We start from the raw sequence: 22,609 nt of genomic DNA, 5'->3' as shown, positions 1-22,609 counted from the left end.
ATAGTAGTTTTGGACAGAATAATTATATTATAAACAATAGAAATGAAAATACTGCTGAGATCTGATGATAGCATAGCCAATAAATCGGCTGCTTCATTGACTTGGGTATCACTTGGATAGGGATCTGCAAAATGAGCCAGGTTCCCATTCTGTGGACAGAACTGTACTTGTGATGTCCACAGACAAGTGGTTCTTTTATACATCCAGAATTACAAAATAAATCAACCAGTGATGGTGAACCAGAGGATTCCTGGAAACCCATAAGCCAAGAATCAATGGCTGCATAATTTGCATCGTAATGCCTGTCTTAAGTGTTCTTGTTGCTAAATCAGTTACAACATACATCTAATTTAAATACATTTGATGCTCAAATGATTCTGGCTGCCATAACAGTGAGGATGTTAGGACATGCGCAACCTGTTATCACCATGGCTGTAAACTTTTATTGGTCAGGATTCCTCCAGTCTATGGCTGGAAATATTTGCAACACCTCACAGCTCAACATTCATAATATTTTCCTACATGTTATCAAGTTCATGATTTCTGAAGGTGTGTGTAAGAATGCAGTATTGACAAACTTGGTGACAACTATTTATTCATGATTCTACACTGCCCCAGCACTGGGCTCCTCTCAGGTTCCAGGCAAAGGGCTTTCAAGAGAGGAGAATGGCTATGAAGGAAAAAGTGCTGAGATTTCTCATCACCCATAGCCCACACAATTAAGGATCCACATTGGATGTCAGTCCATTATTAACTTATTCTTTATCAAATCCACCTAAATTGGATCAAAACCTAATCCAGCTGACAGAGTGGACTGGCACTGTGAGCAAGTCCAACTGGTCACAAGCTGTCAACTTGATGTCCATCTAGAATAAAGAAAAATAGGACACACATTAGTCATTTTTATAAGACCATTTTTGTCTTGCATTTGCCTCCTTTCAGATGCACAGTTAGTTATGCATTTTTGTTTCTCTGGATATGTACAGGTTATGAGCAGCCGTTTTCTTCCATATGATGCTATCCATACACATGCTGTTCTTAGCCTTGATGAAGACACTGTTCTTTCTACTACAGAGGTAAGAACGTTTAACATTGATGAGATCACCTGTTAATTACAGTTGCAATTGCATTGCCCATTTTGGAAAGTTCAAGGTGCTAGGATTGAATCTTGTTCTGAACAATTAAATGGACCTCGACCAGGGTGCAGGAAAAATCCCACTACGATTAGATTCTGTTCGCGTGGGTTAAGGAGAGAACAAGTCATTTGTATTTCTGCTCCTGATTGTTATTGTGTTAAAAAACGCAAGATCTTGAATGAAGTTATTGTAAGGCTCAGCTGTGATTCACAATTGTCTGATATTCACCATCTGGTGCAATTAATGATAGAAGGGGAAAGATCTGCTGGCCAGTCTAGTCTGGCCCATACAATTGTGGTATCTTCTGTACCACAATATAAATGTACGAGTAATGTCATCAAATTTAATAAAACTGATAAATCTGATCTGTAAAATTGTATATAGAAATGACAGATCAAGTATTTAAGAGTGAATTGTTTTTGGATATATTAGCTCAGGGTTGGACATTGCACCAAGCAGGTAATCCTAATAAATATATATATATATATATATATATTTATTGGTGTTTTGAAAGAATGGATAAAGGGACTGTGTTTCGGGCAGTGAGGAAGGGTATAACGTAGTAAAGATAGTCATCAGGAAATCCAATAGGGAATTTGAAAGAGACCTTTTCACCCAGTGAATGGTAAACATGTGAAGCTTCCAGATCACTGAGATGGGGTGAGGGGGCTTCAATGCAGGGATGTAAAGAGTTTGAATCAGCATTGTCGGGCAGGATAATTGGTTCAGAAGGACCAGTGTTTTTTTTCTGGGGAAGTCGGGAGCAAAGGATGATTAGCACCTGCAGCACTGTTGTTGGGAGGAGAGGGGTGGGAGCAAATGGGTGGATGTGGATGCTTATTTCATTGCTGGAGGATCTCCAGGAATTGACACTGCTCCCAATCACCAACACAGAATCTCAATCACTCAGGCTTTTAATATTAGGACTCTCAAATTGTTGTGTCACCATTCAGGAAGTTTCTGAACACAGGGCGTTGAAAGTATGGAGGCGGTCTGGAATTTAGAAGGTGCTCAACTAAGAAGAAAATGGGAGTATTGAATGCTGGAAATAATAGAAACTGGAGAAACAGTTTGGAGGAAAATTGAGGGCCTCGAAGTTGTGAAAGAAAATGGAATTGTGATCGAGGAATCGGGGCAAGGCGAATTTTGACGGTATGAGACAGGAGCTTGCAAAGGTTGATTGGAGTAGGTCACTTGTGGGCAAAGGGACCACAGGCAAGTGGGAGGCTCTTAAAGTTGACGTAGTGAGAGCTTAAGGTATGCATGTTCCTGTTAGAGTGAAGGGCGAGGCTGGTAGGAGTAGGGAACCCTGGATGATGGATATTGAGGCTCTGGCCAGGGAAAATGAGGCGGCCTGGGTCAGGTACAGGCAGCTGGAGTTGTGAATCCCTGGAGGAGTATAGGGGATGCAGGAGTGTACTCAGAAAGGAAATGGAGGACAAAAAGGGGGCATGAGATAGCTTTGGCAGAAAAGATTGAAAATTCAGAGATTTAATGTATATTAAGGGAAAAAGATGAGAGAGAGAATGCCCCTCAAAGACCAAAGGGGACAGGAGATGGGCAAGGTCTTTAATGAATATTTCTCCTCTGTTTTTACTGTCGAGAAAGACATGAAGACTTTGGAACTGGGAAAAGTAAATGGGGAGGTCTTGGGGATAGTCCGTGTTATAGTAGACGAGGTGCAGGATATCTTAAAAGGCATGAAGGTAGACAGATCTCTGGGGCTGACCAGGTATATCCAAGAACACAATGGGAGGCTGGAGAAGAAATTGTGGGAGCCTGGCTGAGATATTTGGATCATCGTTAGCCACAGGTGGTGAGGTGCAGGTGGATTGGAGAGTAGCGAATGTTGTGCCTTTATTTAAGAAGGGCGGCAAAGAAAAACCTGGGAACTATAGACCAGTAAGTATAACATTTGTGGTAGGTAAGTTGTTGCAGAGGATTCTGAAGGATGAGTTGTATGTACATCTAGCAACACGGGTTGATTAGGAGTAGTCAGCATGGCTTTGTGTACGGGAGATCATGTCTTATGAACTTGACTGAGTTTTCTGATGATGCTACCAAGAAAGTCAATGAGGGCAAGGTGATAGATGTGGTTTATATGGACTTCAGTAAGGCCTTTAAGGTTCCACATGGTAGGGTGCTCTGGAAGGTTAGATCGCATGAATCCTGGGAGGGCTGGCTAATTGGATACACAATTTGCTTGATGGTAAAAAGCAGAAGGTGATGGTGGATTATAGTTTCTCAGACTGGAGGCCCATGACTAGTGGTGTGCCTCGAGTCGGCGCTGGGCCCATGGTTGTTTGTCATGTTTATCAACGATTTGGATAAGAATGTACAAGACATGATTAGTAAGTTTGCAAATGACACTAAAATAAGTGGTATAGTGGACAGTGAAGAAGGTTATCAAAAATTACAGGGGGATCTTGATCAGCTGAGTAAGTGGGCAATGGAATGGCAAATGAAGTTTAATTCGGATAAGTGCAAGGTGTTGCATTTTGGAAAGTCAAATCCAGGCAGGACTTTCACAGTGAACAGCACAGATTTTGGAGTACAGTTGTAGCTGATCAGTTTCCAGGAAGGGACAAGGATGTTCCTCTTGAAACTCTGAGGGGCAAATTTGAAGGTTTACAGTTTAGAAAGTGGAGTGAAGTACAATTTTCAGTGAGGGGAATGATTTGGTTAATAGCTATTTCTGTGTATGTGCTGTACATCCCCGTCCCCCTTCTGCAGTTTCTGGCACGGTTTTGGCTTTGAGTTTATGGATGGTAGCTCGAGGCCAGTGTGACTAAGACTAGGTGATGTTGGGAGTGTTGGAGATGAAGAACACTCATAGTAGCACCTCGTGGATCATGAAACAAGGACCAAGTGAGGCATCCTTCTTCCACCTGATGGAACGGAAGGCCCCAGGCTGCTCTGCATTGTGCACAAGTTTTAGGTTGTGCAATAAGCACAAATTGACAATTGCTCTTCTGCATAATTGTGAGTATTCCCATATGTGATTTGGGTTGTTGAAGTCACGAGATAATTTAGTGTGCTTAAAGTTGTAATATACTAGGCCATAGGTCATTGTAGCTTGCTCATTTTGATGGAATAGTGATTGAAGTTTTTTGTGAGGCTTTCCTTGATGTTGGTTCCTTGGCCACAGATGTCACTATCCAGACTTGATATGAATCCAAGAATGTGGGTTCAACACCTGAAGCAGTCTGTGAGGTGAGTTTCTTGCAGGGTTCTTGCATCAAGTTCCTATCATAGTTCTTGACTTGCATTTCATTGAGGAAGGACCCTAAATGTTGAACTGATTTATTCTTGTTGCTGATCTTATTTCTTGTCCTGGTTGTCCCTTGCTGAATGCAGTTTCCAATTTGCTTGTGCTGTTTGAACAGGGGGTCCAGAATTAAGAAGGTGCCTGAACCCTGATTACTAGGCTCGCTGTTCAAACAGCCATCTGTGGTAATCTGTGTCAGCTGCATTTGAGTCACCACAAGCCAAAGAGTACATGACAAATGCTATTCACTGACAATATCGCCTATGACTCAGTGTAACTCACACAAGAGCAGCATTGAAGTTCATGCCATGATGTAAAATGTGTTAGAGCTGATCATTGGTATGCTAAAATAAGTCTTCTGCTGCCTGAGCCACACTGGAAGAACAGGGTGTCAATTTTCATAATGGTCTGTTGCATCTGTCATCATGAGAAAGACATTTCTTCCCATCAGTTATACAGCAAGCAGTCAAGGAGGAAGAGAAAGGGTACGAGCAAATTTAACGGTCCCTGTCATCTTGAACTATCCATCAGAAACTGATTCAGTATAACGTTGTTAATGTCAGTTGCAATTTCTCTTTTAGCAACATTCTCAAAACCAGCTTCTCCTTTTTGACTGGGGTTCTTAGCAATTGCTTGGTCAGTTTTTTAAAAAAAACACAAAATAAATTAGATCATACCATATATTGTGCAGAAGCCAACTCATTAACCTTGCTGTCTATCAAGCAATATATGCTTCTCCTTGTGTTCACATGTAAAAAGGTGGCAGGTGGCTTTTGAAACCAAATTCTTGTCAATGCCAAAACTAACAAGCATCAACTTGCCATGGCTCGCTAGGCTCACAAGTAATAGTAAGATCACTGTTGGGATGCCAGGGCCATTTCTGCACTCCTTCCAGTTTAATAGCATTTCTCTTATAACAGCGTGACCAAAACTGAACACAATACTTCATGTGCGGCCTCACTAACATCTTGTACAACTGCAACATAACCTCCCAACTTGCCCTGACTGATGAAGGCCAGCATTCCAAAAGCCACCTTCACCGCCCTGTCTATCTGTGACTCCACTTTCAGGGAACCATGTACTTGCACTCCTAGGTCCCTCTGTTCTATAGCACTCCCCAAGGTCATACCACTTATTGTGAAAGTCCTACCTTAATTTGACTTTACAAAATCCAACACCTCACACTTATCCATGCCTCGGCCCACTTATCCAGCTGATCAAGGTCCCCCTGTTATTTTTGATATCGGGGATCTTGATCAGCTTTTCACTGTCAACAATACCACCTATTTAAGTGTCATCTGATAACCTTGCCTTGTACATTCTCATCCAAATCGTCAATATAGTTGACAAACAACAGTGATCCCAGCATTGACCCAAGGCACACTACTTGCTAGTCACGGGCCTCCAGTCCGAGAAACAACCTTCCACCATCGCGCCGTTTCCTACCAACCGGACAATTGTGTATCCAATTAGCCAGCTCTCCCTGGATTCCATGTGATCTAACCTTCCAGAGCAGCCTACCATGTGGAACGTTATCAAAAGCCTTACTGAAGTCCATATAAACCACACCTATTGCCCTCCCCTCAATGACTTTCTTGGTCACTTCATCAATAAACTCAATCAATGATCTCCCACACACAAAGCTGTGCTGACTACCCTTAATCAACCTCTGTCTTTCTAGATGCATGTATATCTTATCCCTCAGAATCTTCTCCAGTAACTCATTCACCCCAGATGTTAGGCTAACTAGTCTGTAGTTCCCAGGTTTTTCTTTGCTGCCCTTAAGTAATGGCACAACATTCGCCATTCTCCAGTCTTCCGGCACTTCACCTGTGGCTAATGATGATACAAATATCTCAGCCAGGACTCATGCAATTTCTTCTCTAGCTCCCCCCACATGTGCCCCCCCCCCCCCCCCCCCCCCCAAACCACTGTGTTCTTGCTGCAAAGATTTGTCTACCTTCATACATTTTAAGAAATCCAGCATCTCCTCTGCTGTAATGTGGGCTATCACCATTAACATTCCCCGGTTCCAAAGTCTTCATGTCTTTCTCCACAGTAAACTTATTATAATTCTTATCAGAAAATTGCAGAGGATTGCTTTTGAAAATAAGAGCATGGGCCAAATCTGAAAACAGCTTTAAAGATATTTCTTTATTTCTGTGGGTAATTTTAGTAATCAATTAGCAGAGCAATTATAAAAAAAAATTCATTATCCTATGTCTATAGCACACTTCAATAGCTCACTTGAGTGGCGTTATCATGCTGATGAAAATGGTTCGGTTTTAGCAAGTCTAAGGATATTTTGTTCAATTTTGTTTTGCCAGTCTACTAGGAGGTAAAGTGAACCATCCAAAAGATTTGTTCTTCCAAACCTCCACTGAGTATAAGCACAACCTGATCAGTTATTCTTCATATGACAACCCCTCTATCCCTACTTCCCTATTTCATCCTACTCGAAGCAGTAAAGGTCAATATTGCATTTGCCTTCCAAATTACATGCTGTACTTGCATGATAACTTCCTAAATTTCATGTATATAGATAACTACAGCTACATCGTTTGGCTTCCTTCCACATAAACAATATTCTGATTTTCTTATCAAAGTGGATTATGTTCCATTTCCCACATTATATTCCATCTGCCAAATTTTTGATGACTGGCTTAACCCATCTGTAATCCCTTTGCAGACTTTGTTCTCCTCATAACTTAATTTCCCAATGAGTCTTTATATCATTAGGAAATATGGATACAATAAAACTCAGTCCTTTCATCTAAATCACAGATGTAATTAAGATCCTTCTATATACAGTCTGCCAGCCTAAAAATGGGCTATTGATCCTGACTTTTCTGTTAGCCATTACTCCACACATGATGATGTATTGCCCCCAATTATATGAATTCTTGTGCAATAACTTTTGACGTGGCACCATATCAAATCCAAATACACTGCATCTACTGGCTCACCTTTATACAGCTGCACATTGCATCCATCCAACATTACTTCTGTTTGCAGCAATCTGTATGGAAAGATTAAACTCACCCATAATTAATACATTGTGTTATTTCTTGGTATATACTCTGCTGTACAATATAGCTACACAAAGGGAGTCCAATGACAACTCCCACCAGTGACTACCTTCTCATTTCATCTCCATCCAAACTGATTCTGCGCTTTCCAAACCAACATCATTTCTCACAACTCTGCTAAAGCATCCTTTTTAATAGAACTACCCCACCTCCTTATCCTTTCTGCCTTTACTCCTGAAATGTAAAGTACCTTGGAATAAGCAGTTCTAGCCTTGCTATCAAATCATACCAATGTATTTCTATCTCTGCCCATTAATTCATATATCTTGTTACAAATGCTATATCCTTTCATAAAAAGCCTTTAATTTTACCTTTTTACCACTTTCCCTTGCACTTTGTCATTACTATTAGCTGTTTTTGTTCTTTAATTTTCTAACTTTCCTCTTACCTGAACTTTAGTTTAAAGCCCCATTTGTAATCCCTTCTGACTACTTGATTCATCACAGATGCCAGTCCACTCAAGTGAAGCCCATTCCAACAGCTCCCTTTTCCCATTGCTCCCAGTGTCCCTTGAAATAGAACTAATTCTCTACACCAGTCCTTGGGCCACGTATTCAGTTTTTTGATCAATTTGACGCAATGGTAATTTGCTTGTAGGTGAGGTAGTAATCCACAAATTATTACTTTTGTTTTTCTGCTTTTTAAATTTAGACTCTTGCTCATGTTCACTCGGTGAAACCTATTTCTTGGTCCTGTCAATGGTATTGACAAAGACCATGCCATTTAGATCTTTCTCCTCCCACTCCCAAATCCCTCTTCATCCCCAAGTGAATCCCTCAATCCTGGCATCAGGCACCCAGCATAGCCTTCTGGAGTCGAAAGATTAAGTGACTGAATTGGGGAAGGCTGGTTTCGATATCATTAGACAGGACCTGGCAAATATAGGCAGGGAGCAGCTACTTGCAGTTAAATCTACATTCGAGAAAGAGTCTTTTAAAGCACAATAGTGAGAGTTCAGGGCCAACTTGTTCCTGTAAGGTTGAAGGGTAAAGTCCACGCAACTCTGCATGTTGAGACATCATGAGCTTTATTAATGGTAGGGAAAAAGGAAAAATGGTAGTTATAGAGCATTGAAGATGGGAGGGGGAGGAGATTGGGGAGGTTATTTTTGAAGAAGTAACTCAATATATTCATGAGGACAGTTCAGCTGATGTGGTTTCCACGGATTTCAGTAAACCCTTGGACAAGGTCCCACACGGAAGGCTAGTCCAAAGAGTAGGGCCCATGGGGTCCAAGGCAAATCAGATCCAAAGTTGGCTTGGTAATAGGAGACATTGGGTGATGGCGAAGAATTGCTTTTGTCCTTTGAAGCCTGTGACCATGAGGATTGGTGCTGGAACCCTTGTTCATATACACTAACAACTAAGATGTGAGTGTTGGAGGTATGATTTAATAAGTTTGCAGATGATACCAAAAATTGGTGGTCGTGCTGATGGTGAGGAGGGTAGTCTTAGTCTACAGAACGATATTGATCAGCTGGTAAATTGGGCAGGACAATGATGTATGGCATTTAGTCCTGATAAGTATGGCATGAGGCCTTTTAAGTGGATCTAATAAGGGTCGGACATAAGCCATGAATGGTAGGGCCCTAGGGAGTATTCAGGAACAAAAGGACCTTGGTGTACAAGTCCAGAGATCCTTGAAGGTGGCACCACAGAGGTGATGAAGAAGGCATACAGGATGCTTCCCTTCATTAGCCAGGGCACAGGGTTTAAGAACAGAGACACGAGATTCTGCAGATGCTGGAATCTGGAGGAACTCAGCAGGTCAGGCAGTATCTGTGGAGGGAAATAAACAGTTGACGTCTTGAGTCGAGACACTTCTTCAGGACCGGAAAGGAAGAGGGCAGAAGCCAGAATAAAAAGGTCAGGGGAGGAGCACAGGCTGCAGGTGAGTCCAGGTGAGAGGGGGGAGGGGGTGAGGGGGGTAATGATGGAGTGGTGTAAGAAGCTAGGAGGTGATAGGTGGAAGAGGCAAAGGGCTGAAGAGGAAGGAATCTGATAGGAGAGGACAATAGACCATGGAATAAAGAGAAGGAAGTAGGCAGGTCGTGAGGGGAAACAGAAGGGGTGAAGAGGCCACAGGAAAAGGGGAAACAAAGTGGGGGGGGAATAGAGGGGAAGTTAGAGAAATAGATGTTGCTGCCACACAGGAAGGTCTTGGTGCAACTTTATAAAACTTTGCTTAGGCGATATCTGGAACATTGCGCAGTTGTGGTCGCCTCACTGTGGACAAGATGTGATTGCACTGGAGAAGATGTGAAGGAGATTCACGAGTATGTTGCCTGGTTTGGAGTGTTTCAGTTATGAGGAGAGACTGGAGAAGCTGGGTTTGTTTTCCTTGGAGCAGAGGCGGCTGAGAGGGGAACTGAGAGAGGTGTACAAAGCTATGAGAGGCATCGACAGAATAGATGGTAAGAAGCTTCTTTCTTCATGGCAGGAGTCTAAGACTAGAGGACATAGATTTAATTTGACTTTAGGGTGGTTGGAATCTGGAAGCACACTGTCTGAAAAGGTGGTGGAGGCATCTAAATGTGCTCTTGAATCATCAAGGCATAGTAGGTTATGGATTAAATGCTGGTAACTGATGTCAGCATAGATGAGTATTTGATGATCAGCATGGATGTGGTGGGCTGAAGGGCATGTTTGTGCTGTGTGACTTTGACTCTTGCTCCCGGTGGCAGCAAACAGTATTTATCCCCCTAACTAAACTGTCCACTGCCACTATTACATTCCATCTTGGTCCCCTAAACTGACTCCCTTACCATGGTGCTTTGGTTAATTTGTGCACCCTCTCTGCCGTCCCTGCTGTCCCGAAGTGGGAGCCTCCTACCTGTTGGACACGTCCAAGCACTGTCCCTGCTTGAAACTTAAAAAAAAGATGCTGAAAGGCTCTTTACAGGATGGATGTGGAGAGGATGTTTTCCCCATGAGAGAATGTAGAACTCAGGATCACTTTTTTTTTAAAAATAAGAGGTCACCAATTTAAAACTGGGATGAGGCAAAAATCTCTCAGGAGTGTTAGGTCTTTGGAATGCTCTATCTGAAAGGCTGATGGAAGCAGTTTTTGAATATTTTGAAGGTAAAGGTAGATGTATTCTTGATAAGCAAGGGAGTGAAAAGTCACTGCAGAGTTAAGGTTACAATCCAATCAGCTAGAGTCTTTTTGAATAGCAGAGCGGGCTTGAGTAGCCTACTCATGTTTCTGATTCTTGTATTGGAAAGGATGAATATGTATCAATCCACCAATTAAAATGTTTAATAGTTTAGTTAATTATCTGGTTTTTGTACCAATTTGCATTATGCTTTTCACTCTGGATTGTAATTTGGAGCAAATGCTTTAGACCTGATGGGGAAGGAAAACTACCATACTCCTGAACCAATTGTCCTTCTATGGGGTGACACTTGGATATTTTTTGTCCATTTTTTCAAAATCTTAATTTTAGTTCATTGCAATGATCATTCTTATTAATCAAAAAATAATTTTTAAATGAAGTGCCTCTCTCCACTTCACCTAATTCCATGCTTAATCAAATTTTGACCCTCTGCACTCTGAAAATGTCTTCAGGCATGATTAGCTTTGTAAGATGTGTATCTGTAGACTCTGGATCAGATTGTGCAATACCAAGAGTTCATTTAATTGTTCTTGAGGGATATTTCTTCAGAAGAATCAATTTCTCTCACTCTTCCCCAGTGCTTCTAGAGACTTCAGATATTATTGGTAAAAACCAGAGTTTGAAGTAGTAATTTATTTTTAAGAATATAATTGCTGTATTGAAAGTGTAATGCATCTTGTTCAAGGACACTTTGTTTGGTTTAATTTTTAATAAATTTAGTGCTATACTATTTTTTAATCTAGGGCTTTTTAGCTCTAATGTCTTTTTTTAAGAAAGAACAGGAACAGGCTACATGGCTCTCACACCTGTTCCACCATTCCATAAGAATATGACTGAACTTTAACATCAATTCTGGTTTCCTGTGTCAATCCTTTATCTACAAATCCATCAAACTGAGTCTTGAAAATACTAAGTGACCACCTACAGCTTTCCAGGGTAGATACCTGTAATGTTTCACAACTCTGAGTAAATAAAATTTTCCATCTCAATCCTAAATGGTTGACATTTTATTCTGAGAGTATGACATGTAATTCTATACTCTCCAGTTTGAGGTAACAGATTCCCAGCAGTTATCTCGTTAAGCTCTCAGAATTCGATGTTTCAGTGCAATCAACTCTAAGAATATGGCCCATTATACTGTGTCAGGGTTGGTTGCAAATAAACATTACTATAATTTAAGGAAACCTCAAATGTCCATGTTTTCTGCCTTGAGATGCTATAGTGCATAAATTTGCATGAGTGTAGCTTGGGAATCTTAATATTTTCAAGGCTGTCTGCAAATACTAACAAGCAAATGCCACCTAATCCCTACATCCTTTGAAAACTGATTTACGAATGTAAGTTTATAAATAATTCAATTCAGCCTTAGAAAAGATGTGTTACTTGGATTTGAAATTAAATATTGCAGCTACAGTCTCATAAGTATAGTTCAGATTTATACCCTCAGGTTGAGTCTTTAAATGCCACTACACTGACAATTATCAGAATAGCAAACATCTTTACCCTTCTAAATTACCTCTATAAACATTTTGTCTTTCATAGTTATTTTGAAATCTGTGTTAATATAATTTTGTAACAAAGTGAACTCTGACTCTATATCTTAATTTTTAGGTAGATTTTGCCTTCACTGTGTGGCAAAGTTTCCCTGAGAGAATAGTGGGATACCCAGCGCGCAGCCATTTCTGGGACAGCACAAAAGAGAGATGGGGTTACACATCTAAATGGACAAATGATTATTCCATGGTCTTAACAGGTGCTGCATTCTACCACAGGTATGAATATAGGCATCTATCTGAATCACTTCATACAGCAAACAAATTTCGTAAAGGCAGATTCTTCAGCCAGGAATCCATCAACTTATTTTCTACTGTCATACAGGGATTTGTATCTTTCTAGAGTTTTTATCTAATTTTCTTAAGATTATGGCAAAGCAAGTTGAAGCAATTATCAAGGTGAATGGGGTACATCTAGCCATTGATTTTTTTAAAAAAAAACAAACCAAATTATGTAAACCTTTCCACATTTCAGTCTTGGCAGCGCACTGCATTTTTAATGAGGATATTATGGTTCTGTGGTAGGTATTGTTTACCAGGCTGACAGTTTTTCTGTAACTTCAAAGATGTGATTGTACCTCTTATAACAAGAAAAATTAAAGGAAATTCTATAACGGTATTGAGCATAATGAAGGGTTTTGATAAAGCAAGTATTTATTTCTATTTGTTGTAGAAGAGGGAGCTCTAATATCTAGCTTCTAATGACACCCTTCTCAATCCTCCATTATGAATTGGGGGTTATTAAAACAGCAAGGTGATGTATCTTAACTAGTCTTTCTATAATTGTAAATGTAATCTGTAAATAAGTGTTGAAACTATGGTCGGCACAGAGGTGCAACAGAAAGTGCTACTGCCACATAGCTCAACTGACAGATTTGATTCTGACTTCAACTGCTGATTGTGTGGAGTTTGCGTGGGTTTCCCTGGGTGCTCTGGTTTTCTCCCACAACCCAAAGGCCATGCTAGTTGGTTAATAGGTTACTGTAAGTTTTCCATAGTATACATTCGTGGCTGGAGAATTAGGGAAGAGTTGATGTGTATATCAGAAAGAATAGTTTCTAAGAAAGTAAGTGGAGGAATGGGACAGAACTAGCATTGACTCAATGGACTGAATAGGCTCCTAAGTTGTAAAAGGAAACAAATGAGTATTTTCTGTAATCAAAGTTCAGATTTTGGTTGCTTTTGCTGATCCTGGTATATGTGCATCCTAATAGTACAGATCATACTTGACCCAACACAGTCTGTACTCAGCCACCTGACCCGTGGCCACGCCTATCTGCAGGATGATTAATACTTAAAGCTTTACTGCCACGGCCCTTCTACAGATGGAGCAGGCCTCGGGCAGCAGAACGATGCCCTACCCTGATAGCCTTTGACAGTCCTCAGCCATGAAAGGTATTTTCGCTGTTTTCAAATGTCCCTGATAGAAACATTTAAAATTAGTTTAAATAGATTTAAGTTCTTTCAGACTGAGTTATTTAAAATAATTAAGTGTAAATCTAGTTAAATGCATTAAACCACTATAAATTAGAAACATGAATATACCAAAATAAACTTTTCAAAGAAATGGAATTGTTGCTTGTGGCCAGTGTGAAGCTGAGCCAGTTGAGTAGCAGATCCTTCCAGAATCTCCACTCTCATAAATCGGCCTCATGTCACAAACCTTAATGTTTAAATGCCACTGAGAAGAATAGTTAAAGTTATCGGTTATGCAGGCATTGCAAATTTCCATGCCTGTAGTATACTGATATAAATTAGCAGAAATTGTACTTTTTTATTATTGTGCTGTAACTTTCTTGGGGTTAGATGGCCTTGAGTCTCTGATACATTGTCATTTTCAAATAATTTACCAATGAAAATTGGCTCTGGATGAATTATCAAGGCAAATAATGTTAAATGTAACTTTCTGAAATATTTGTAGGAATTTTCGAGAAGTAAACATTTAAAAAAACAATTCCAGAGCAGTTTTTAATCAAATTTTCAAAAAGTGAAATTGAATTTAACCGCATAATATATGTTCTCTTCTACACTTGATAGTATTGCACAAATAGATTTCTGCTTTGCAAGTTTAAGCCTTGTGCTAATATAAACATCTTAAGCTTTCTGAACAACTTTGTTTGAATTTCTTCATCATTCATCCTTCCTCACCTGACCTTGGATAAACATGTATTTTATCATGATTCCTATATGGGAGGTCGGGGAGGTATTTCTTAAAGTTACTTTCCTGTCCCAGTGCAGGTAAAGTTGTTATTAGAACCGTCCTGTCAATGCTTATGGACTGCTGTATTGCTGTTCATCGAATAATCTTCTGTATTTTCCTTCATTTGTATGGATAAATTAATTTTACAGTCCAACCAGATTATTGTTGAGTACTTGAGTAAAGTGCGTGAATTTTCAGATATTTTACCACTTTAAATACAAAAAGAAACCAGAACTACACAGTTTTAAAGTTTTAACACAATATTTACTTTGTGATTAATTCTGAGGCATGTTATTCTACTGTTGTTGTAGGTACTATCATTATCTGTACACTCATTACTTGCCTGCCAGTTTAAAGAACATGGTGGACCAACTGGCCAACTGTGAAGACATTCTGATGAACTTCTTGGTATCAGCAGTCACCAAGCTGCCTCCTGTTAAAGTAACCCAGAAAAAACAGTACAAAGAGACGATGATGCAGCAGGTAAGTTAGTTGTGTGAAAAGTGGACAAATCCCAAAATAGGTTTTATGGCATTTGTTGAATTTTGAGCCTAGTGCACTTATACAAGTTTAGGAATGGGGAGGAGTAGGGGGTGACCATTCCTGAAGCCTGTTTCTTGAACTTGTTGTCTCTATACTGGTGACCTACAACAGCCCTTATCTGTGTTCAAGCTTCAACAGTAAGCATGCATACTTTTTTTTAAGAGCTCAGCCAAAAGTAAAAATAAAGACAGCTGATGCAAAATAAAAACAAAATGCTGGAAGTGTTAAGCAAGTCGAGCAGCATCTTTGGAGAGAATCGGTTAATATTTCAAGTTGATAATATTTCATTAGAACATTAGGAAATGTGTTTTAAATTGCAGAGAATGGGCGGGGTCAAGAGAACAAAGGAAATGTTAAAGAATGAGCAACTGAATGACACAGATGGTGTGCTGGCTGAGAGAGGATGGTGAAGCTGAACTGTCTGGAGGAAGTGTAGATAAAGGGAGATCAATGAATAGAAGAAAAACTGCTGGAGCCATGAGATACAGAACACAGTTGCTAGAAATCTGAAATAAGAGGATATTGGAAATGCCCCGTGGATCAGGCAGCATTTGTGGAGACAGAAAAACAGTTAACGTTCCAGGTTGATAACCTTGCATGAGATGTTCCTCAAGCTTCCATTGAGATTTTGTTGGAACAGTGTCAGAGGCCAGGGATGGAGGTTCATCGTGTTTGGCATTTTTTTGAATCACTGTTCTCAGCACATTCCAAGATTTATGTCTAGTGCCATGTGTTAGTGCATGTATGTGTTTGCTATTTTCTGCGATGACACTGCTCACCCTATCTCAGAGTTGTTCTGGTCAGCAATTCCACATCATTCGGCACTTCAGTAAAAGACTCTTCCTTTCTCACAAGCATCAAAGGTTGCAAAGGTGAAGCACTCCTCTGGATCTTCCTCCTCCTTCACTTCCCTCTGATTCCATTCCACTTCCCCGCGCCCCCCCCAATCTTACCCCTTGTTGTGTTATCACCATCACATCCTGATCATTCCCTACCTAATCCTAAACAAACAGCAGAGGCCTCGGCTTTATCACCCTACATTCCCGGCTCAATGAAATCTAAGTCCAGCAGGATGTTGATCTCTTCTGCTTTCCTTTCCTCCATACTTATTTTTTTTTTTGAACAGGAACCTTCAGCCCAAGTGTTAATCCTTTCGCCAGACTTCAGAATTCCTGATCTACCTGAACCCCCTCTCTGACCTCTAACCCTCATTGCTAACAGTTGATGTGACATTGAATGTCTCACCTTCTCTACTGCCCTTACCAACCTTAGCTGCCCAAACTCTGCATTCTGCCTATAAAGAGCTAACCACAACGTTGTCAGTAACTACCACCCTTGGTACTTGCTCCCTCACCTCTTTATCCCAGACATTAATGACTCTGGTGCTGCTTTCTGCTTGTCCAAAACTCAATCTTCTCTCTTGCTGCCCATTTGCAGTGTGCTCTTGCTTCCCTTTAGTCCAACTCTTACTAATCCCTTCCCTTTATCTCCATCTTGAAGAACAGCTTGGCAATGTCCACTACAAGCTCTCAGATTCTCGCAGCTATCTTGACTGCATCTCCTCTTACCGTGCAAGGACTTCATTCTCCCAGTTTCTTCTCCTCTATTGTATATATTTCCACATCAATGCTCCTGAGATGTTTTCCTTTACCAAGTTTATGTCCAAAGCATCAATGCTTCTCTGACTTTGCCAGCTCAATTACTCCTGAAATGCTCATCCATGACCTTGTTACATCTAGACTTGCCTATTCGAGGATACTCCTGGCTGACCTTCTATATTCAAGTAAATTTGAGGTCATCCATATCTTTGCTGCCTAATCTCGAGTCCTGCCCATTCCCTTTCACTGAGTATTCTTGTCCTTGCTGATCTACACTGGTCTCCAAATAACCAGTGCTTTCACTTTATCATTATTCCTGTATTTCTTTAAATATATCTCCATAATCACATCAATTGTCTCCAGCTCCATAATATTTGTAAGGTTTATGCAGCAATGCCATTCTGACCTCCTGAGCTTTCCTGAATTTAATCACTCTTATTGGCTACCATCCCTTCTGTTACCTCGGGTCTAATCTCTGTAATTGCTTCCCAAAACCTGTTTCTATATTTGTCTTTCTTCCTTTGACTTTGAAACCTACCTCTGACCAAATCTTTGGCAACTTGCCGTAATACCACCACCTGTGATTAGCAACTATCTTTTTTTGTATCTGATACTGCTCCTATGAAATCCCTTGGACATTATTGCTATGTAAAAGGTACTATATCAATGGAAGTAATTGAAAAATTGACACTGAATTGCATAGAAATATACTAAGACAAGTTTAAAAAAAATAAAAGGCTTCAGAGCACCTTAAAAGAGGAGGGGGAATTAGGCAGGCCTAGAGAAGGGATTCCAGACAACTGAAGGCTTGGCTGCCAGTGGTATGATGACTTAAGATCTGGGTTGTGCGAAAGGTCAGAATCTGAGGGGTGTTGTGATTTCAGAGATGCAAGTGAGCAAAGTTATGGAAGCATTTGAAAGTAAAGATAAGTTTAGTGTGGACAGGAGCCAGTGTAGGTTAACAAACACAGAGCCAATGGATGATTAGGACTAAATGATGTGGTAGTAATGTGTTGGGTATTTCTGGAAAGCAGATGATGATAAGCCAGCTGGGAGTATGTTAGAAAAGTCATGCCTAGGAAAATAGGATGGTTAAGAGCTTCAGCAGCAGAAAAGCTGAGGCAGGGACAGAGATTAATAATGTTAGATAAGTGTAGTAGGATAGTCTTGATAATGGAGTAGATATGTGGTCACGGGCTCATCTGAGAGTTACAGTAAAACACTGTCGTGATTGGTTTGATGGTCTGGTTCAACTGTGCGCTGTTACCTGGAAGAGGAGTGGAGTTAGTGGCTAGGAATTTGTAATGGCGACTGGACACAATGGCTTTGGCCTCCACCATAGGCTCTCCTCCCTAACGTTTGAGTCTATTCTGCTCCTTAGTGAAGAACTAAAATAATATGAACTTCCTTGAACCAAATATTGGGAAGACATTGACTTTGATCTTTCCAGAATTTAGTTGGAAGAAATTTGTACTCAAACAGGACCACTACTTACCCAAGTGCCATGATAGCTCAGAGAAAGCAGAGGCACTGATAAAAGTGGAAATTATAATGGTCATCAGATTACCTATGGGACTTTGAATCATGTGATATCAGGCACCTCTTAGATGAGAAATAGCAGGTGGTCCAGGATTGTAGGTATTTTCAGGACTGAGGATAAAAAGACTTGTAGGTGATTAATCTGTCAAGAAACATGAGTGCAGCCCATTGAGCTGGGAAACTAAATGAGCACACTTTGACAAAGGGGAATGGCATATTTTCGAGTCTACCAGTTCTGGAAGGGAAGGAATAGTGAATCAACCAGTAAATAAGAATGGGCTAACAAAGGGCTTGTGCCTAAAGCATTAACCTCTTCTCCAATCAGATGTTGCTGGGCCATTATTCCCAGTATTTCTTATTGTTTGTTTTATCGGGATTGCATACTGTTTACTGTGTTTTATTCCAGTGTCTTGATGAGAACTCTAACTCTGTGTACTCCTTCCTGCACTCTTGAGTTCTGGTCTATACTACATGTTAATCAAAGATAAATATTATTTTTCAGTCGTCCAGAGCTTCCAGATGGGCTGATCCTGACCACTTTGCTCAACGGCAAACATGCATGAATACTTTTGCAAGTTGGTTTGGATTCATGCCTTTAATCCACTCTCAGATGAGACTAGATCCAGTTCTCTTCAAAGACCAGGTGTCTATATTGAGGAAGAAGTATCGGGACATTGAGCGACCCTAAGAAGCACAAAGCCATTGATTGTTGGACTGTGTTGGGATTAAAGCCATCCTCGGCTCAACAGGTAACAATCTGCACAAGGTAACTCTTGGCTGTTACCCTAGGATGCACGTGATGTACTCTTCAGACTCGCAGCAGCTGCAATTGGCTTATTGACTAATTATGATCTGTGCAACAATTAGAATTTAACTTTATTTTTATCGTTTTATCAATCTGAGAGACCGGATTCATTTCCTGTCATGAGAAGTATGTATCAAAAGAACCATGAACTTAGAGTGAAGATCAATGACATTTTTCATCAGCACTGTGAAGAACAAAGTGAAACACTATTCATTTGTTCAGAATAGAGTGTCTTAAATTTTGGCCTGGACAAAAATTTAAGGCCAACTAAATACCACTTAAGCCAAGTATGTATTAGGAAAAGCAAACAATGTTTGGAATGGCTGGCCATCAGGCTTGTATAGGAATGGGCACCAGGGCATTCATGACTAATGAGCATGTAATTGGGTTTCACCAATAATGACTGCCATGTTAACTATTAGCATGCAAAAGAATTTATTTCAAAAAAAAGCATATACACTGTCCACTACGGGATAACCCTTACTGTGTATGTAGGAACACCGTGCTCCTCGGCAGTTCGGGGTGGTCTGCCACACAAAATAGATTGCTAATTGAGATGTGTGCACATGCCTGCATGTTAACATGCCTTACAGGTGACCTGCTGTATGGCTTTTACAAGGTCAATGGGCTGACCTATGGAATTAAAACATTGGCTTTGCGTGTTTTAAAGTGAATGGCACATATGGTGCTCTGACAAGGGGTAGCCCCTTGTTTCTATATAAAGTTCTATTTTTTAAATGGCAAGGCTATGTTAGCCTTTGCTCACAGGTACTTGAATGTCTGAAGACTTGAAGGAGTGTTGAGCGTGTGGCCTTTTAATCACTTTATTTTGGTTAATAATGGTTCAACCTAGTTTTTATATATGTAATTCACTTATTTTAAATAGATATCCCAGTTCATCTTGTGTGCTGAATCTCCAGTCAACATTGTCACTTCATAATTAAGGGTGTGAAAATGGGCCTTGTTATAATGTACGTAATCTTGTATATTTATTTTGACAATTGTGTATAGTGTATGGTTACAAACTGACAAAGCAATGTGGGAATAATTAGATGGATAACTGTAAAGCAGAACAAATTATTTTGTATAAGATGTACATTTCTGAGGTTTTCTAACATATTTCCAATGTTTTTCGTAGTGTATCATTGCTTTATATATTAAAAAAAAAATTCCCAACTGGGCATGACTACACACAGTTAATGGGATTAATTCTACAAAGGAGTGGAAAGAATACAAAGCCATATATTTTGATTAGCTTGCATAACATTGTAGCTCCATCAAAGATAGCCTTTGTATAGATAGTATCACCAAAGACTTGTCCATTCGATGTGCAGATGCTTTCATTAATTTAATTGTACTTTTAGAGCCATTTGCAAGTATGTTTGTACCATTGAACATAAATATCTTAGAATGGATTTTTGTTTTATCACTACATTTCTGCTGCTTCTGTTAGTGTTTTTTTTGTACCTTGGGAGCATTTGCACACTTACTGGCTGCCATTCTTTGTCTAAATGTACCAATGTACACTGGTGTAATGTCACAATTGTTACTGGTTCTGGTGAAAGAAGTTCACATGCTGAACTGCTGCCACTCGGGATCCTCGACAGTTGTAGTTTTCTTTTCCCTACACGATCTCTTCACTATAAGTTGATCCATGTCATAGATTTGGAATTAACCATGTTATTTTTTTCATGTTTGGGACTGATTTAGAAGCGAGGTGCTAGCTAAAGGGGTTACTGCAATAAAATTTATAAACAGAGCAGAGGGTAGAGTTGCTTAAGAAGAGCTTGGTCAGTTAAGTTGGATTATTATAAATTAAGTAAAAAGAAAGCAACTTTAGATGTTGAGCCCCAGGATCAATGTACGTGTTACCTTTTAACTATCAAACTTTTCAAATTCTGTGCTTTACTTTTTCTCCAAATTTTCAATTGCATGAGTGACAGTGTAAAATAATACACAGTTGAAGAAATTCCAGAAAATGAATAATTTTAAAAGCTAGTGCTGAAAGCTAATTTTTATTTGAAAGCTGTAGACTCAATTACTCAAATCTTAAACTTAGCTTTAGAATGTTACACTACTGGGTTCAAGGAGTGAATATTCATCAGAATACCTGTGAAAGTGGGTTGATGTTGCTATGACTAAGTTTGGGAAAAATTGTTCCTCAAAAATCAAATATTAAAACAAAATTCATGTGTTTACATAGGGTTTTCTCATCACTTTTAGGATGTCCTAAAGTGCTTTTGAAGTACTTTTGAAATGCAATCAATTTGCACACTTCAGACTTTCAAAGACAGCTTTGTGTTTAATGACCAGATAATCTGTTTCAGTAGCTTTGCATGAGGGAAAAATAAGTGCCATGGGATTTTTTTTATATCCACCCCACCTTTTAAATCCAAAAGTACTATTAAAATACAAACAGATGAATGGCTTTCTACAGTCACTGTAGAAGAGCTAAATTTTGATGGCTGGTGGTGGGCAGTGAATTTTTTTTAAATGATTGCATTTTGCTCAATGAATTGCAGACTAAGGTTCAGGTTTGAACATGAAGCTTTAAAGAATGTGCACAGAAAGCTGAAACTGTACCTCTCTGGAGCAACTCCAGTTACATGAAAGATGCCAGACAGAAACTTTCTTGCAAACCTTTGGTCCAATCCTACCATGTTCTAAAGTCTTACCTAGAGGCAGAAATGGTTGTATTAGGGAGATTCAGAATGTTATGTATTTAGTTCCTCTTCCCTAAGATGCCCTTTTTGCTTTAGGAACACTGGAATAATTATTAGATGCTTTACTGACATTCCTGGGGAGTTTTCTTTAGTCTCGAGGGTACAGGCTCTAGAGTTGCATTTTTCTTTCTGGTTTATTAATTTTGCCTATCGGTAATGAGTTTGCACCAGACTTGAAGTATTCCATTATCCCTTAAAAACCCATCGTGCCCCATGTTTCCAGCTCTGTAATTAGTATTATGTTGGTTCATTTTATAGACATAAATAATTACAAAACTTAGAAGATAAATGGAAATTTTGTAAGATTTTTTGTTAAAAATAAATGATATTTGATAATACCCTGACGTGTATTTTAATTTTCTTGGTGGTTGTTGAGAGTTTCATTTTCTAATTGCTTCAAGTATTACAATAACCTTTCCAGTGTACAGTTTATGTATAGTCGAATCTGTGGACTGCAACTAATGTGCTTCTTCCTTGGGCACTCAGCTCCTTGGGTGTTGAAACAGGTTTTTACTGAATACTTCCTAGATCTGGGGCAAATTTCTCCGAAACTGGAATCTCAGCCAGTAAGTTTGAGACTCCTGTATTCATGTGGCTGTATCAAAATTTGCACTTGTACTACAGGGACTCTACAAAATCCAGGGCAATTTTGTAAAGTGGATCTGAGAAGGTCAATATATTTTCAAAAAGTTAGTTCATCTTGTCAATTATCTTGTAGTCATCTTGGATAGCAGAACTTTTTGTGATGGGCCAATACCTCAGTTTATCACCCCTCTTGGTCTCTTGTATAAAATGTTAAATATACTTTCTTTCTAAGATTGTTAACAGATAAAGAATCAGAATTTTGGTTGTTTGAAATAAAACAAAATGTTGGAAATAATTAGCGTATAGAGTCATAGAGCTATACAGCATGGAAACAGGCCCTTCGGCCCAACTCATCCATGCTGCCCAAGTTGCCTAACTGAGCTTGTCCCACTTGCCTGCATTTGGCTCATATCTCTCTGAACCTTTCCTATCCATGTAACTGTCCAAATGCCTTT

The 22,609-nt window shown here is 39.7% G+C and overlaps 1 protein-coding gene across 1 annotated transcript in view; it reads left to right on the top strand.

Moving 5' to 3' along the window:
• The window catches only part of LOC127574370 (exostosin-1-like), a 105,322-nt gene extending 83,460 nt beyond the window's left edge, over positions 1-21,862 (top strand). The window contains exons 8-11 of the mRNA XM_052023328.1: positions 987-1,076; positions 12,220-12,380; positions 14,673-14,844; positions 18,544-21,862. Of these exons, the coding sequence (XP_051879288.1) occupies positions 987-1,076; positions 12,220-12,380; positions 14,673-14,844; positions 18,544-18,729 (609 nt within the window). The 3' untranslated portion in view covers positions 18,730-21,862. The remainder of the gene's footprint in view (positions 1-986; positions 1,077-12,219; positions 12,381-14,672; positions 14,845-18,543) is intronic.
• Positions 21,863-22,609: the final 747 nt, after the last annotated feature.

The sequence above is a fragment of the Pristis pectinata genome, chromosome 9 (genome assembly GCF_009764475.1).
Source record: "Pristis pectinata isolate sPriPec2 chromosome 9, sPriPec2.1.pri, whole genome shotgun sequence".
Taxonomy (NCBI): Eukaryota; Metazoa; Chordata; class Chondrichthyes; order Rhinopristiformes; family Pristidae; genus Pristis; species Pristis pectinata.
The sequence above is the reverse complement of the archived record's forward strand: the minus strand, read 5'-3'. Positions and strand labels throughout refer to the sequence as shown.